Source organism: Danio rerio, chromosome 2, assembly GCF_049306965.1.
Source record: "Danio rerio strain Tuebingen ecotype United States chromosome 2, GRCz12tu, whole genome shotgun sequence".
NCBI lineage: Eukaryota > Metazoa > Chordata > Actinopteri > Cypriniformes > Danionidae > Danio > Danio rerio.
Window position 1 is genome coordinate 24,560,362 of NC_133177.1, and position 19,258 is coordinate 24,579,619.

General features: G+C 34.4%; 1 protein-coding gene across 2 annotated transcripts; it reads right to left on the reverse strand.

Annotated features, from left to right (window-relative positions):
• Window positions 1-829: 829 nt before the first annotated feature.
• On the reverse strand, window positions 830-15,123 carry hhatla (hedgehog acyltransferase like, a). Of its 2 annotated transcripts, XM_073913973.1 has the most exons (13): window positions 14,947-15,123; window positions 12,335-12,447; window positions 11,355-11,422; window positions 10,219-10,332; window positions 9,732-9,752; window positions 9,359-9,553; window positions 6,562-6,771; window positions 6,261-6,432; window positions 6,036-6,180; window positions 5,909-5,944; window positions 3,761-3,962; window positions 3,446-3,590; window positions 830-1,312 (listed from the first exon to the last, which is right to left on the reverse strand). In XM_073913973.1, exons 2-13 carry the CDS (start codon window positions 12,438-12,440, stop codon window positions 1,170-1,172), a joined length of 1,557 nt encoding a protein of 518 aa, XP_073770074.1. In that variant the 5' UTR covers window positions 12,441-12,447; window positions 14,947-15,123; the 3' UTR covers window positions 830-1,169. The 2 variants fall into 2 exon arrangements, with proteins under 2 accessions (XP_073770074.1, NP_957181.1); NM_200887.1 differs by lacking the exon at window positions 9,732-9,752 and having other exon boundaries at window positions 14,947-15,081.
• Between the last annotated feature and the right edge of the window lie 4,135 nt (window positions 15,124-19,258).

Below are 19,258 nucleotides of genomic sequence, written 5' to 3' on the forward strand. Positions count from 1 at the left end.
AAAGCAACATTTCCCATTTAATTTTGTGTAATATGTTACATACTAAAATAAGTTTTAGCAAAAGTAATATAAACACTGTAAAACCCAAAGAGTTAAGGTAACCAAAACCATTTGAGGAAATCGATTGCAACAAACCATTTAAGTTCAAAAACTAATTCTAATGACTACTCAACTGTGAACTCAACTGAGTACTGTAAAACTACACTCATTTCATTTGATAAAGCTGACTGTTGAGTTTTCCTGTGCTTAAATTGCTTTGTTTACTCAAATAGAGTAACCTCACAGTACTCATTAGGATACATTTTTGAACTTTAATGGTTTGTTGCAATCGATTTCCTCAAATGGTTTGTGTTACCTTAACTTTTGGGGTTTTACAGTGCAGTGAAACCCAATAAATGAACAGAACTCAAACCAATTGAGTACTGTAAAACCTAATACGTTTGAGGAAACCGATTGCTACAAACCATTTGAATTGAAAAAACAAATCTGAGTACTGGGAACTTACTCCATTTAAGCTGAAGTAATGAGGTATTTCATTACCTCATTATCTTCAACACAGCATTCAAAACTCTTTTCAAATGAGTAGAATTAACTTTCAGTAAATTTTGAGGTAACTTCACTCATTTTATTTGATAAAGTTGGCTTTTACAGTGTAAAAATAAAAATAAATAAAAGGACAAAACTTATAATTAACTCAACCTTAACATCACATTGAAAACTTAAAACTTCATTGAAACTGAAAAAAAAAATGATTATCAAAATGCAAAAACATTGCTATAACCTTATAAAAAATATGAAGAAAGATGGAAACCAAAGACCACCCTGAAAATGTTGTACATTTTTCTTTTTATTGTTCAATATATTATGTATTCATAAAATATTTGTCAAGCCCATCCTTTAAATAGTCATATCCACTTAAAATATAAATAAAAAATGCACTTGTTGGTTAGTCTGTGCAAGATTATATCGTTGTACAGGTTTGCGTTTGGCTACAGCAAGTGCACTTCAGAACTATTCACAGTTAAAAAACATCTTGTGTTTTTAAAACAGACTTGTGCAAAGCAGTGACCATAGTGACGGCACTGCATCGGTCTGGCATGAAAGCTCAGGGGCAGAATTAACAAGAGGGACCTCAAGAGCTGGATCCGATTCAATGACCTCTCTGTCCTTTACTCGGCCTTGGGTTTGCCAGCCTCTGGGGGCGGCACTGGTTCCGGATCATCCAGCAGAGCCTGCTTTCGCTCTCTCTCCTTTATCAGCTGCACACCACAGTAAGTCACAAACAGCACCGATAGAGTGGACAAGGGGAAGCCTGAGGGAATCACAAGGGTGCTATTATTCTCAGTGTACTCTCCTTGCTTTTCCCCATTCCTTAAGCGGGTTTGCAGTTAATGAACTTTGTTTTACATCGATTCATATGAATGCAAATTATAGGTGATTTTCCTTTACAGTGGAGATCAAATTTAGAGAACAACCTACATTATAAGAAGTAGCCATAAAGGTGTCAGAAAGATTCAAATCAATATGCTGTGTGTTTAATATAACGTAATCGCCCTTGGGGTTACAAAAAAAATCAAAAGACTGATGGCTTTTTATTTGCATGTTGTTTTATCGTAACAATTAACGACTTTTTTTCTTCTTCTGTCAGTTATGGATAAAATATGGTAATTCTAATAGTTTAATAAAATTAATTATATTTTTGAGCAACCCCCTCCCCCTTATTGTGCCCTGACCTCCACTCTGGAAACCATTGCCCTAAAGGTATAATGTCTACCTGTGTGATGTAGAAGTGTACCTTTTGAAAAGGTACCACCCCAGTGACAGATTTTGCAGGTATGAAACATTTAAAAATAATAATAATAATAATAATAATAAGCACCTCTGGCTCGATAATTTGGTGTGATGAAGAAGATGCATTAAGATTAATGTTAAGTTGCTTGTTTCATTGGTGTCTACATCTAAAAGCTGCATGTAAGTGTGTACATGTAAATGTAGACAGGAGGGAGAAGAATTACAGATCAAACAGGATTCGATGGTGAATTTGATTTCACTTCATTTTGTTTCATAGCTTGGTATTTCTGTTATTGTTAAGCACCATCTAACATCAGGGAGTGATTTCGCACATGATTTCTGTTTATCGCTGGTGAAGATCACTAGTATATAGACAGTCTTGGGGAAAGTTACTTTTGAAAGTCATGCATTATTGAATTACTCACCAATAAAGTTACTACTTGCATAACTTAGTAACTTTTTATGGAAAGTAATGCATTACGTTTTTTTTTTGTTGTTGTTACTTTTTCATACCTGCCTGAGGCTTAATCTATTTCAGAACTTGCAGGGTATTTTCCATTTTCCTTTTTTTTTAAATAGAGGAGCGACACACTGTTTAACTTACACCTTAATTTGCCTTTGATAATTTTAGAGAACTTCCTGATGCTATACATGTCATTTATACAAATGAATTAAAGTTAAAAGCACTGTGTTTGCTACTTTTGTATTTTTGTCCTATTAGTTCAGTAATATCACTGTCCATTGAGACTATAATCCTCTTCCACCTGTTCAAAAATAATGAGAATGCTTCCATCATGTAAGGCTCTGCCATCTTAGTTTCTGTCTGTTTCTGCATTCTCTCATTGATTGTTATTCAATGTAATTACACAATTTTTAATTCAGAAATCTATTTTTTAGGTGAATTAATTAACCTAAGAAATTGAGAAAGAAAGAATTGTTGTGAATTAGCGCCCCTAGCAAGATGCCAGACTGAGCAAGATGACTAAATCTGCCACTGGCATTACCCCCAACACTGAATATGAATGCCAAAAAAAACTAAAAAATGCTGATCATCAGCATGAGCATTGTGCGTGAGCCTTGAAGCGGGAGGTGAAATGTCATAGTTTGGGTGATGTTTTCTGCAGCAGGAGTTGGGCGTCTAATGAAGCTGTGAATGCCGATGTTTATTAGAAGCTCCTTTCTCTGTGTTCATCCTACAGTCACCCAACAATAAAAATAATGAAAAGGCCATTCCAGTGTCCTGATTTAAACCTGATTGAACATTTTCAGAAAACCATTGAAGGCGATGTTATGGCTAAGAAACTACAGTCAGTAAATTGTGGAAGAGACTAAAGGAGAGCAGATAAGGTCAAAGCAGAGTAGTGAGAGACCATTGATGTCCAGTTTAAATACTGCTGTAAATTCAAAATTTGTTTAAATCTTTGTCTAAATCTTTCTTTGTACAATGACCATAAAATTATGTCGTTGTTTTTTTAAGTGTCATGGTTATTTTTAGACTGCATAATTTAATTAATTGTTAGTAAAATGTTCTGTAAATTTGATCTCCACTGTATATAAGTATGTAATTTGCACATATATAAAAATGCACAATATATGATTCCACCTACTTTTCCTTCAGTTTTCATTATATAATGACCTAAAACAAAACCCTTACCTTTAAGAAGCAGTCTCTTAGCAACTAGCTGAGCAAAATCCAGACTGTTCAGCGCCAGGACATTGTACAGAATGATTTGCCAGAAGTTAACAGCATTAAACAAGCCCCTGATGCGGCGTGACATCGCCTCAGACATAAGATTATTCTGGAGAAAAAAATAATATTATCTTCTCATTGTAGGCAAATGCTGTTATTTTACTATCAGTGAAATGCAGGCTATCAGGCATGATTTAACATTCAAAGAGAAAGATTTGGTAGTGTAATGATGAGGCTCAAATGATTGTCTATTTGTTTTGTGGATGTACTGAATCTTACCTCAATGGTGGAGAATGGTGGCAGAGAAAATAATTTAGCAACCCACAGTTCAAAGTTTAGGCCAAAGCAGTTAAAGAAAGACCAGATATAAACTATATCACAGGGTCCGAGCCACAGGGTTGTGACAGCAAAGGTGCAGATAGTTGCGAGAAGCTCCTTGATGATTGAATCGTGGTTTTCTCCAATATAGTCATAGACATATCTTTAACAAAGAACAGATGATGCATGTTATAAAGATTGATCAGACTATTTTTATAGCAAAGTGTATTAAAAAGATGCATGAGATGATGCGTGACCCTTGACTACAAGTCTTATGTTGCATAAGTATATTTTTGCTAATAGCTAGACAAAATTATTGATTTATGCCAATAGATGAATAAAATATTACGTAAAGATCATGCTCTATGAAGATACTTTGTAAATTTTCTACAGTGACTATATCAAAACTTGATATCTTAAATAAGCAAGGCAAAGAACTTCATTTGGAGAACTAACATAAACAGTGATAGCTACCATCCTTTTCGTAAGACCCGTCTTTTTTACCCAAGCGTTCATATGACTAGATTTTTATATTTTTATTATTTGCTCTTTTGTGTATGCTTGTGTTTAAACGGGTTTCTTTCATTCAGTCATTCATTTTCTTTTCGGCTTAGTCCCCTTATTAATCTGGGGTCGCCACAGCAGAATAAACTGCCGACTTATCCAGCACGTTTTTACGCAGCGGATGCCCTTCCAGCCGCAACCCATCTTTGGGAAACATCCACACACACACACTCATTCACATTCATACACTATGGACAATTTTAGCCTCCCCAATTTACCTGTACCGCATGTCTTTGGACTGGGGGGGAGAACCGGAGCATCCGGAGGAAACCCATGCGAACACAGTGAGAACATGCAAACTCCACACAGAAACGCCAACTGATCTAGCCAAGGCTCGAACCAGCGACCTTCTTGCTGTGAGGCGACAGCACTACCTACTGCGCCACTGCGTTGCACAAACATGTTTCTATTATTTATTAATACTTGCGAAGATTTATGTGTTGTTTATGAATCATTACAATTTTTTACATGTATATTGTAAGGCAAAATCCACACAGAAATGTCAACTGACACAACCGGGGCTCAAACTAGCGACCTTCTTGGTGTGAGGCGATCATACTGTGCCACTATGACACCCAAGGTGCCATTAAGTAAATAAAAAAGTTTTTTTTAAACTCCCAGATCCTAGATTTTAAAATAGTTTTATCTCAGCCAGATATTGTCCTGCCTTAAACTGTAATAAAATTTGTTATTTGGGAGCTAGGGTGCCGGGAAAAAAAAACGGCTGTTAAATTACAGCAATTTACCACAAAATAACGGACATTAAATTGCAAACATTTACCGCAAAATAAAAGGCATTAATATCCAGAAATTTATCGTAAAATATAGAATGTTAAATTACAGAAATTTACTGCAAAATAACAGACATTAAATTATATAAATTTACTGGTAATTTAAATTTAAGGTAATTTCAATAATTTAACGTTTGTTATTTCAGTAATTTAACGGCCGTTATTTTACTTTTTTTTCGGCACCCCCGCTGCAGGAAAAAAAAACAACTGTAAAATAACAGCTTTTAAATTACAGAAATTTATTGTAAAATAACGAACATTTAATTCCAGAAATTTATTTTAAAATTATGGCTGTTAAATTTACCACAAAATAATGGACATTAAATTGCAAAAATTTACCACAAAATAAAGGACATTAATTTTCAGAAATCTATCGTAAAATAACGAATATTAAAGTACAGAAATTTATTGTAAAAAACAGACATTAAATTTAGAAATTTACCAGTAATTTAAATTTAAGGAAATTTCTTGTAATTTAACATCTTTTATTTTACGGTAAATTTCAGTAAATTAACAGCTGTTATTTTACTTTTTATAATTTAAATTATTATGTTTTTTTTTTGGCTGCTGGTGTGCCAGAAAAAAAGGTAAAATAAAGACCATAAAAAAAGTAAAATAATGGATTTTTTACAGTGTACAAGCCATACATTAATGTAAAGGTTTCAGGTGATGTATACAGCTAACTATTTTCATTAATTACAGTTATGACTGGTTTTGTGGTCCAGGGTCACAAATGCGAAAATTATTTGCTCACTTGCAAAGCCAGTCATTAATTCCTCTGTCAAAGTGTCTGAAAAAGATAACATCAGAAGAAACTGTTATCATGATGTGGTCTGACATACATGAACTGCAAACTATGGCTCTTATACAACAATACTTACGTTTCAGCAAAGACATAGAGCATCGTGATGCATTTAGGAGGCTGAGGAGGGTCAAGATGGTCCAGTCTGGACACAGTGTTAATAACACCAAACATGACAGCTGCCTTCACCCAGTCATACACCAGATTAGAGTACGCCAAACCAGCTGAAAAGCAGATTAATAACATTAGTGAATAAAATAAAGAGAAAAACACTTGTAATGTCAAACAATTGTGTCAAACTGACCCAGAGACCAGTCAGACAATTGCTTCAAAAGCTTCAGATCACCAGGGATGGTCAAAATGTACAAGAAATGGAAAAAGACATCCACCACCAAAATAGCCCCAAGGTGCACCAAAGCGTGAATGGTGATGTTCCACATTTCTCTTTCTTTACGGGTCAAGTTAGGGTTGTTAGCCTGAGAAATCAGATTATTACAATGCACACTTAACCAGAGTCACACTATCAACACTATTACGGTTATGCATTCTGTTTTGTATAAGCTATTGTAAGGGAAAGTATCCTGTTGTCATTGTAAAGAACTCACCTGCTCATGGAATCGATCGAAGGTCATGACAGGTCCGAAGAAGAAGAAGGGGAGGTAGAAGTTGTACTTAATCAGATCCATGAAACTGTAGTTACCGTCTTTCTTCTCACAGTTCTCTAAGGCAAAGCTCATACAGCGCATGATTGAGAAACCACAGCCTCCATAGAACAAGATGTCTTGCAGATCAAACGAGCCTGTCACAAAACCTTCCTGTAACACAAGCAAATGAAGAGAATGAAAAATCTTTCCATGCGCATAGCAGATGAACACAGGGATTTTTAGACTGGTTTCATATTAGTAATTAAAAAAATACAAAAATTATGAAGACAGTTGGGTGACACGGTGGCACATTGGGTAGCACTTTTGCCTCACAGCAAGAAGGTCGCTGGTTCGAGGCCAGGCTGGATCAGTTGGCATTTCTGTGTAGTGTTTGCATGTTCTCCTCTTGTTCGTGTGGTTTCCTCCGGGTGCTCCGGTTTCCCCCACAGTCCAAAGACATGCACTATAGGTGAATTGGATAGGCTAAACTGGCCATAGTGTATGTGTGGGTGTAAATGCAAGAGTTTACTAGTGCTGGGTTGCGGCTGGACGGGCATCTGCTGCGTTAAACATGTGCTGGAAAAGTTGGCGGTTCATTCTGCTGTGGCGACCCCTGATGAATAAAGGGACTAAACCGAAAAGAAAATGAATAAATGAATTAAAACAGTTTTTTAAAGTGTAATAACAACACAAAAATGAAAAGTTTTCCAAGCTTCTAATAAAAGGTACACAAGTGTAAAGTATAAGGATGAAACGGTATCAAAATTTCACGATACGGTAATACCTCGGTGTGAATGGCACGGTACGGTATTTATTGAATCATTTAAAGGAAAAACAAAACTACTGAAGAGACTCAAAAAAAAGTGCTAGAATGTTCAGGTTACCTCAACACTGAACAGATCAATGACATACAAATTATCTATCTGTAAACTTTCAAAAAGGAACTTAAATTATTCAATTTTAATAACAAAAAATATTAAACCATGTAAAAAAAAAAACACCACTCGAAAGGACAAGCCATGAGTGAGATAGAGGTCTCTTGGTGGTACAAGTCAATGTCTTCATCAATCTGAGCAGTGTGCTGTGTTCTGCTGTCGCCTTGACTAAAAGAATCCCCATCATGTTAGTTATATTCCCCGACTTGTATTTCAGCACAGTCTGGCAGTGCCTGCATACCCTTTTTTTTCTGTCACCTTTTCTTCTTTCTTGTTTCTTTTCAGAGAGAAACTGAAATGCTTCCACACATCTGATTTAAAACCCGCTTTAGGTTCGACCATTTTTAGGTCTTTTTTTTTTGTCGCTACTAGCAGCACGCTCCATTTCTGCATTACTGGATCTGTAGCGACAACAGACCCCAAAGTATGATGGCCACGTCTGTGCTGATGAACATCGTAATTTCCGCTACCTCCCATTAACTCCATTCGCCTGAGCAAACTTTTCACCAAAAGACCTATGATTTTATTGAGTCACAACCACGGTAATATTGAAAGAAATTGCTATTGCGGTATGACGGTATTTACAATATTGGTACATCCCTAGTAAAGTACTACGATTTTGACAAAAGACACTTTTAAAAATGTGATTCAGTGTAACAATAATTTATATACAATGAAATATTTAGAAAAATAATCATTTGATGACAATTAAAAAACTCAGAAAAGAGACTCACAAAAGCCAGTAACTCATGGCTCACGATTATTTTTCTTTAAAGCCAAAAATCATTCAAAAATTAAGTAAAGATCATGTTCAGTGAATATATTTTCTAATTTTTCTACTGTAAAATTAAATAAAGCAAAATAAAAATGTAATTTTTGAATAGTAACATGGTTTTGACTGCTTTAAATAATTTTTTTTAACCCTCAGATTACAGATTTTAAATAGTTTTCAAATATTGTCCTATCATATCAAAACCGTACATCAATGGAAAGCTTATTTATTCAGCTTTTTAGATTATATGACTGGTTTTGTGGTCCAGGGTTAAATTTATTTAATCTTCCATTCAAACATTATCGATCTGTCACCAAAACATTTTTAATCGTTCAAAATATAGCATTTTGTACGACAATTACTCATCATATTCTTCAGAAAAATCTTGTTTTTTTAAATATCTGTAATGCTGTAATCTGTAATGCAGCAATATTCATTCTTTTTTCTTCAGCTTACTCCCTTATTTATCAGGGGTCGCCACAGCAAAATGGACCTCCAACTATTCCTGTTATTATTTTACGCAGCAGATGCCCTTCCAGCTGTACACAGCAAACTGTACACAGAAAGGCCAACTGACCCAGCCGAGACTCGAACAAGCAACCTTCTTGCTGTGAGGCGACAGTGCTAACCACTGAGCCACCATGACGCACTATGGAACAATATTTCATCCATATTTTAACACATCGTTCTTCACAAAGGTTATTTGAAATGTGATTTGCATTTCATGTGCTTTCATTTTAATATATGTAATGCTGAATGGAAATGAAACATTATTTCATCTATATTTTGACAAATTCTTTTTTTACAAAGGTCATCTGAAATGTGCTATTGTGCCAAAGTGCTGTACATAATACAGGATAAGAATAAAAAGACAGAATATAAAAACATAGAAATAAGGCAAGAGAAACGTCTGTAGAAATGTAAAAATGGCAGTAGAAAGAACTATTAAAATAATCTTAAAAGCCAAGCTAAAGCTTTCTTTGTAAACATTTGTAATTTTTACTTGACTCACATGCTTTCTTTAATTACTGATATTCACTGTCTTTCTTACCTGCCAGCCACTGAAGGGCTCCATTTTGAATGTTGCCAGGCTGGTAAGACCAGCCACAAAGCAGAGCCACTTCTTCTTGACGAGGGCAACGCTGTAGAGGACGATGCAGTGAGACAGGATGAGAGAGATGTATGTCCATCCCATTGTAATCAGGACAGCTAGAGCTCCATACATCATATAGATCAAAGATCTGTTCTGTGAGGTAAGAAAAAAAGTTGTTGTGGAAAAGCACATTTATTTAATCCAGCCGTCACATGCAACAATATTGTCCGGGTTTTAAACAGGTAAACAATAGAAATGATACTATTGTGCAGTATCAGCTAGAGTTGTAGCAGCACTAGTATTATTAATCAAAGAAAACACACAGGGTTACCTTGAATACAACTATTCCAGTCTTCTTTGACAGCAGGATGCAAAAACACAAATGTATGAAATATTTCATGCAACATTCATATTAGTACATTGTAAAAAAATTACATGATCAATAGTCATGAGTGACAGTATATGTTTTTAGTTCATTGTAACTTATTAAAAGGAGGTAATCGTGTTCTAACTTAGTTTTATAAGTTACGCAGGCTGTTTTAAGTCAGTTTAACATAATACAGTATAAGTTCAATCGACTCATAAGGTTAATTTGATATCATCTTAAAAATATAAGGCAACCAGGATTTTTTTACAGTGTATACATGCATTGCTAATATTAAAATGTGTTTATTTAAAGACTATTGGCCTAAAGCTGGTACATCAAATCATACAACATTCACAAAACTGCCACAAACAAATTGCAACAGCAAAACATTATGACTCTTAAATACTGAATGACCTGATCATCCTGCATCAGATGAACAATCATACAATACCTTTGGAGACAGCATTGAGCAGATCTTAGCAAAGATCACGTGACCGGAGAGGGCAAACAGGATATGGTTGCGGAAAGTGGTAAACCACATAACCCATTCAAAATCTGACACATCCTAGAGAGATGGAAGATATCAGTCACAAAAAGAAGATACAAATGCGATCTTGACCATTTTTTCAAACAAAGTCTATTAAATGTACTTGCACACTTTGAGTTTCTGATGAATGAGTTATGAATTTTTCATGCTAAATTGTTTATCAAAATGTGTATATTCATGTTTACTGAAATTCATTTTCAAGAACATGTCTTGGGTGTGGAGAAAAGACTAAATGTACACTACCGGTCAAAAGTTTGGTGTCGTTTTTTTTCCTCTTTTTTTAGAAAATGATTCTGTTCATCAAGGCGGCATTTATTAAGCATAAAAAATACATTGTTAAAAATTAATAAATTTATTGTTTATTTATTTTGTATGTAGTTTCAAATGAAATTATTACTCCAGTCATTATTGTTTTTATTACTATTAACATTTATAATAATAATAAAAACAACAACAACAACAACAACAGTATTAATTAATATTAGAGTGATTTCTGAAGGGTGACCCTGAAGACTGGACTAATGAAGCTGAAAATTCATCTTTAAAATCTCTGGAATAAATGATTCAATTAAATAATAAACTACTTTTAAACAGTTATTTTATAGTGCAATAGCATTTCACTGTTTTACAATTTGTACTGTATTTTGATGAAATAAATACAGCTTTGGTGAGCAGAATAAGCTTATTTTAAAACATTTAAAAATCCTACTGACTCCAAACTTTTAACCGATAACGAAAAAACACACTAATACAACTTAATAGATGTTCTTTAGTCTTTAACGGTACTCAATACATAACCCAAATAATCAAAATAGAAATTTTAACAGTTTATTTTTAGTTCAATTCAACATTTCAATTCATACGTCTTAATTGTAAAAATCTGGAACAAAAATGTGCGTTTTGTTAGTCATATAGTTGGCTATGTTGGCTTACAACACATTTTAAAGCATTCTCTGGAAGCCTTGTCATCAACAGAATAGTGGTTTAGCATGATTAAACACATGTAATTCACATAATATATGCAATTATGTTATACGTGCCATTCTTCTGCCAAAGTAGTGCCATCCTGGTTTGACATTCTCCCTAAATGCCCTCCTGTTTACATTTTCTGGAAATAAAAGGACAAAGAAACACAATAGCAGCAAAGTGCATTCAGGTGCAGTGTAAAAAAAAAAAGAACATTTCAATATGACAGAACTACATTAGTAACTGTAGATGAAAGCAAACTCTGTAGACAGCTAATTATTGTATTATATTATATTATATTATATTATATTATATTATATTATATTATATTATATTATATTATATTATATTATATTATATTATATTATATTGTATTGTATTGTATCATATTTATATTTATATTTATATTATATTATATTATCTTATATTATATTATATTATACTATATTATATTATATTATATTATATTATATTATATTATATTATATTATATTATATTATATTATATTATATTATATTATATTATATTATATTATAGGAAAAAATTGACATTAGATTCACTTGATTCACGAGCAAACAGAGTGAGCTCCAGAGCAGAATTTAATAGCATTACATAAGGTAAATTTTGCCAGCCTGTGTATTCAGAGGCTTCTATGTGATAATCCAGACTCTCAAATATATTTTGAGATTATAAAATGGTCCTGTAAAATCTGACAAATCTTTGTAAGATAATAAAAATTGCATAACATGTCTTATTTAGGCTCCAGTGTTGTTTAGGGTTATCAATGTGTGACAGTAACATTTAGACCATCGGCTAAACTGCTGTTTCTGTTTATGCACAGAAAAGTAGACATAATCAATGGAATCTTTAGAAAAGGCTGTGGCAGGACTGGTTTGATCCAGTATTCCAACATGGAGTTCAATAAACAAAACTGAAGGCTCTGATTCATAACAAACAAGTTCAAGCACACCTTTATTCATTGTTTTCTAGGTCATCCGTAATGGACGTGAACATTATAGTAAGGAAAAAGCAAGAGATAAAAATAAAGTGTACCACTGGAGGCCTCGATGATCCAGCTGGCTGCCCATAAGAGTGCAAGACCGAGGACAGCAGTGTAGATGTACAGTTCAATCCTGGGAAGGGCCGCCTTGATCCCCATGGTTAACCTTAAGAGAAGTCTGAACATTAACATCTGTTGACACTCATAATCAAATTATCCAAAGATCACTGAAGGAAATAAACACGGTACATACAATGAAAACTTACTGATTCTAGATAAGTTTACCCAAAAAAGGAATTGAGTCATGCTTAGATGTTGTGTTTATGACTTTTTTTCCTAACACAAATTATATTTTGAAGAAAGTTTTTTAACTAGTTGTAGAAAATACTGTGAATTTAAACCAGTTGCCAACATTCTTCCTTTGTTTAGCAGAAAAAAGAAGCTTGAGCATGTTTTCAACAAGTGGTGGTTGATGATGATGATGATGATGATGATGATGATGATGATGATGATAATGAGGATGAGGATGATGATGAAGTTGATGATGATGATGATGATAATGGTCATGAACACTTGGTAAATAGTTTTTTGTTGTTCATCTGTTTGTCGTGAAATATTATATTAACCAATTATATTTGTTTTGGCAGTTACATGTCAAACGTCACTGACTCCCCAGTTTATCCACTGATCCGTCTCTTCTTTCAGACACTTTACAACCAGGTCAAATAACACTACATTAATAGTTTTTGGAATTTAATAATGTTTATTCATGCTACGTGTGAAATTTTAGCTCTAAAAAGAAAATAAAAAACATAATTAAATGCTGAAGCAACAGCTTACGAAGGTATAGACTCAAAAGAATTGCTTTTGCTGCTTGTTCAAAATGAATGGTGTTTATGCACACTGACTTTTAATTCAGTCAGCCAGCCCCAGGTCTTCATGTTAATTTTCATCTCATACAAAAAGATCAGATTTTTTGTATTTAAAACTGCAATCTTCACTTCCCGGCTGAGATACGATATAAAGTGGATATCAGACCAAACATGAAGCACTGCATTAAATTTTATATTTCCACACATGGAAATTAATTTTACCCCAGTATTTTCAATGGAGTTTCTGCGCTGAACAGCAGCTAATGACGGTGCCTGAGTTTAAACAGTTTTTCGTCTATTTTTGTGCTTTCACAACCAAATGAATGAAGTCTATTTAACTGATTATATTTTAATTATATTACAACATCCATGCTGTAAAAGGATCCTTATGAAACATAAAACTTTCACCGAAAGTTCATAATTGGCTAAAAAACACTTGCTGTGTATATAGCCAACTAAAATAACACATTTTTTTATGGAAGAACTTAATTGTTTTATGTTCAATCTACTTAAATTTGTAAATTTCTTAACTTGTAAACTTAAAACTTGTAAATTCTTTGTAAAAAATTTTTTTTTAAAAATGTAAAATTGTGTAAAAATAATTGTGTAAAAACCCAGAATTTTTTACAGTGTATGGGCTGAGGGAAGTTTGCATCCAATGATATCAGGTGGCAAACATGTCCGGTCACAGAAGACTTCTTAGGGGGGCATATTAATATTAATAAACCTAAAAATAAGCATGTTCTGGGAGTAAAACTATTATGTTTATATATTTAATAGAGTAAAAAAAGGTAATACATTTTTTAAACAGTATTCATAATTTGCAAGTGACACTGTCAAAAGACATGGCATGGTTCTTGACACTCATATAACAAGATGTCTTACCAGCCGAACTAGTTTGTAAAGTCCAATTCATAAAGAAGCAGTGGGTCTATATTTACATTCAACACCAGTGTAGCCTATAATGGTACAACAAAGGGATATTGGCAATTTTATCTCATATATGAGCATAAACTTTGTTAATATATCATTTATTTACACCTTTTCCAGGACTCCAGCAGGCCCTTTTTTGCCTTGAAAGAGCAACAAAGTACCTATGGTATTTGTTACTGTATCAACAGTGTGTCAAGTTTTAAAATCACCAAAGCTGTCTTTTTTCATCAGTGAAGACACTCACTAATTATAGGCTTTAAAGATCATCGAGTCTACATTTTACATGAGGACGCATTTTATTTTGCGCATTTCACTAACCCTAATACGATGCTAAGCAATCCATTTGCAATCACAACAGGGATATAGGCTATACAACAAAAATGATCACATCCAGTCTAATTCTCAGAACTCAAGACCGTAAAAGCCAGTGACTTAAATGGGAGTGTCTGACTTCACAGCTCCGCAGAAACAGCACAGTCAGCTGCACCGTACAACCTCTTCCTATTTTAGCCCGAGCAGTTGCTCGTGTACAGTGCGGCAGCTGCAGCGCAATGCGATCTCCCACACATCAGGAGATCCTTCGGGAGTCTGCAAAACCGGCCACTCAACTCCCCGAGGAGCCCTCTTGACTGTCAGTTTATTTCTTAAGTACATTTAATTAACTAACAACCCCTTGCTTCATTACAATCAGACTTGTATCGGTACAAATAATTCATAAACACGCAAAATCAAAGCCCTGGGGAATGTAAATGATGCTGCATAGTTCTAATCACCCACCCATACATGGGACTGTTTACAACAGCGCGTAGCCTACAGTAAGTACAGTAAATCAAAAGGAAGTGCACTTGCTCAGTACTAACCTTGTATCTGCCTTTCACAGCCGCTCAGATGTTTGAAGGCAGATGTCAGCCCCCGCAAAATTTGGAAAAAAAAAGAAAGAAAAAGGGGGGTGAGTATGGGCTGCTCCCTAATACATCCGTCCCGGTGTGCCAGTGCCGATGGTGCACTGAGAGGCAGCAGAAGCTGGTGTGGATGTTGCGGGAGGGGGTGGACGGAGTGTATTTATAATCAGGACGGGAACTGCAGAGGGGAGGCACCAGAACTGTCCGTCAAGCAGGCGCACATATTCAAGGAGCATCGCTAAATTGTACAGGTGCGCGATGCCCGGATGCATGAGGAGGACTTGCTTTTGTTGTTGTCCATGGGATGGTGGATTTCTTGACTGGTTTCTTCGGCAAAAACTTCAGAAATCTTTTAGGGATTAGGACTTGTACTTTTCTCACAAAAAAATAAGTCTTTTGATCTTGTTCTGCGACACGCTGGCGTAGTGGTTAGCACTATTGCCTCACAGCAAGAAAGTCGCTGGTTTGAGCTGGTCCAGTTGCCTTTTCTGTGTGAGTTTGCATGTTCTCCATGTGTTGGCATAGGTTTCCTCCGCGTGCTCCAGTTTCAGTCCAAATACATGTGGTATAGGTGAAATAAATAAACTTAATTGGCCACATGTGTGTGAATGAGTGTGTATGGGTGTTTCACAGTACTGGGTTGCAGCTGGAAGGGCATTCGCTGTGTAAATGCTGAATAAGTTGGCGGTTCATTCCGCTGTGGTGACCCCTGATAAATAAAGGAACTAAGCTGAAGAAAAATGAATGAATGGTCTTGACATACTTTTTTAGTATGTCTCTTGGTTCAGTCAAAACTTTCTAAATAAATTATGTCTGGAAAATGTAAAGCAATCTTGCATTCACTAAAGAATATGTTTGCTCATGCAGTTAAATTTGCTCTGATTTAAAAAAATAAAAATAAAATCTCACATTTTAGTGCCCACATATACATTTAAACAAGTGTTTTTGTAGGCTGACGATACAGTGGCGCAGTATGCTGTCGCCTCACAGCAAGAAGGTCACTCATTTGATCCTCGGCTGGGTCAGTTGACGTTTCTGTGGGGAGTTTGCATGTTCTCCCTGTATTTTCGTGGGTTTCCTCAGGGTGCTATTTCCCCCACAGTCCAAAGACATGCAGTACAGGTTAATTGGGTAGGCTAAATTGTCCGTAGTGTATGAGTGTAAATGAGTGTGTTTGGATGTTTTCCAGAGATGGGTTGCGACTGGATAGACATCCGCTGCGTAAAAACCTTGCTGGATAAGTTGGCGGTTAATTCCTTATGGCTATATTAAATGCAAGTAGAGTGTCTTCAAATAACCTTTGTAAAAATAAAATATAAAAATGTGGACAAAATGTTTTTTGCCTTTCATTGTATCAGATTCATGTAGAAAAGAAACATAATTTTGACCTGTACTATGGGATGATAACTGGTTTCAAGGTTTACTGCAGTTTGGAAAAGTCAGAGATTTTAAGTTTTCTGTTATACCGTTTCTAAGGTATATGTACATTTTTTTATGTGTTGTAAAGAAAATTATTTTTCAAACTAATGGAGACAGCAGAAGTCAATGATTGATTTTAGTAATTTAGTCTGAGGTGTTTACTGTTCACGATCGCCTCACAGCAAGAAGGGATCTGCTTCGAGCTGGGTTAGTTGGCATTTCTGTCTGGAGTTTGCATGTTCTCCCCATGTTCTCGTGGGTTTCCTCCAGGTGCTCCGGTTTCCCCTACAAGTCTAAAGATATGCAGTATACAGGTAAATTGGGTCAGCTAAATTGTCTGTATTGTATGTGTGTGAAAGAGTGTGTATGGATGTTTCCCAGTGAGGGGTTGCAGCTGGAAGGGCATCTGCTGTGTAAAACATGTGCTGGATAAGTTAGCGGTTCATTCCGCTGTGGCGACCCCAGATTAATAAAGGGACTAAGCTGAAAAGAAAATGAATGAAACAGTGTTTGCTGTTATAAAATATTTTAAATGTTTCCTAAAATAAAAATATAATGTATTCAAAGGGAAAAACATTTCTTGTTTTTTTTTTGCCCATACATTTAAGAAGAATATATTTTAGCGTAGTAATTGCAATGAAACTGCAATATTTTTATCAAAGGTTATCATGCTGAGATTGGAAGCAACACAACCCTTAGATATATTTGTAAAAAAATATATGATCAATTGGTCAACTTGAAAGCACATGTCTTTTGTTCATTGTAACTAATTAAACTAAGTCAATCATGTTCTAACTTAATTTTATGTTATGCAAGCTGTTTTAAGTTTAACATACTATAAGTTCAATGAACTCACATGGTTGATTTGATTCAGCTTAAATAATTAAAGCGACCAGGATTTGTTTTTACAGTATAAGGGTCCTGTCCCTTCTCACCCCTCTAGGATTTACATCTATATCAGTACATTTTCTTACAGTATATTTTCATCTTTTCAGGAGTTTCAAGACTTGGAAAATAAAGTTCTAGTGGGTTTACATAAGAAGGCTGCAGAAGAACCATTAGCTCACCAAAGAGCTTTACGAATATTTCTTTAAAAACAATGAATAAAAAATTAGCTACCCAAAAGACCTTTATTTTCCAGACTATATCATGGTAAGTCTTTTATAAAAGTCCCATAGGTAGGGCCATAGACAGAATCTGCAGACATTTTTTGCTATTTCTGTGCAGAATTTTGATAATAATCTGCAAATTTATGCAAAATGATTTTGGGAGTATCGTAACTAAAAACTTAATATAGGACATAAAAATAATACCTTTTTAACTTGTATTTAATGTGCACAAAGCAAATCCAATTAGATCCACTTATTTGGTAAATAAAGCAAGTCTCATATAATAGAATAGAGAATATAAATTTACAAACTATTGTAAATAAATCATATGAACATTTTCAGATCAGTCAATAATATTTCTGAAATTAATTAAAACTAAATAAACATAATTGTACAAACATTTACACAATAAATGGACTCAATGACTGGTTAAAAATCTATGGTTTTCTGCGCACGCAAATTCCATGTGGGCATATAATGTAATGCACGATGCTGTATTTTAAAATGTTCCCGTTATAGAATATTCCTTCATTTGCACTTCTGATCAGTCTGAAAAGACATTATTGATTGTTCCATATTCCATGTATTTTTGTACCTCCTCTCTCTGTGTATATCTCTAATACAGTTCATCTCAGTTCAGTTCAAATGAGCTTTATTGGCGTGACTTGTCAAGTATTGACTGAACATTGCTGATTACATAAACAATGAATAAAATAGTACAGTGGTGATTTAATATGTATACAAACATTTTAAAACAATCAAAAATTTCATAAATACATAAATTAGAAAACGACTAACATGATTATTAAAAAAATAATGAAAGAGTACAAAATAAGGTAGCCTAACATTTATAATACAAATAAATGAAAAATACACAACAGTACATTCATTCAGATCAGTTCGACGTTTTGGACAAATTTTTGTTCACTGGCTGACTCTATGTTCATGAATAGCATATTTTGCTATTGTTTATATCAAACTGGAGTACTTTACCAGGATATGCCTTCATTTTTCCTGTATTAGATATTTAATATTGGTTGTAATTATTTGAAAACTGGAGATGTTGATTTAGTCTCTCTCTCTTTGACGCTTACACGATAAGTAATATTATTACATTTACTTTAAATACAACTGAACGTTGCTAAAATTGCACCAAAACGACTGTCGTAAAAACAAAACCCTGTAATGTAACGTTAGTGACGTTTTACAAAGGTGCAACTATGAACAGCAGATGGAGCCATGCGATGCAACTTAAGGGAACAGGGAAAGCCCTTAAAAATCTCTAATGCACAAATACTGGCTGTTTATCACTTCATAATCAATACACGCACATGAAAAATAGTCTGAGTGTGTATGAGTGTATAAGCCTATATATGCTTTTCCAATGTGATATCAATCTATTCCTATTTATATATCTATATTACATTTAAGAAATTTACAATTCAGATTATAACTGCTTATCACATATTGAAGTTACTGAATACATATTATACTGAAATAAAAATAATAATATTGAGATCTACTTATTTCTTGGTCTAACTGTTCTGTTCTTATAATCGCTACGCAGAATTTAAAAATCAAAATAACATTATTGTTTTTAATATTATCATCATCATAATTATTATTATTCTATCTGGGGTTGTGTTTAAATATCGCATAGTCGAGCGCCTGGAGCAGTGATGAAGAAATCGGTCAACTTTGAGCGGACTCGGTCTGTCATTGGACGGGCTGCGCGAGCGCCC

Coding starts and splice junctions, on each gene's coding strand:
- hhatla (XM_073913973.1), bottom strand. CDS start 12,440: ATGGGGATCAAGGCGGCCCTTCCCAGGATTGAACTGTACATCTACACT. Junction 6,772..9,358: donor AGCCCTTCAGTGGCTGGCAG/GTAAGAAAGACA, acceptor CTTGTGTTACAG/GAAGGTTTTGTGACAGGCTC. Junction 6,433..6,561: donor TCGATCGATTCCATGAGCAG/GTGAGTTCTTTA, acceptor CTGATTTCTCAG/GCTAACAACCCTAACTTGAC.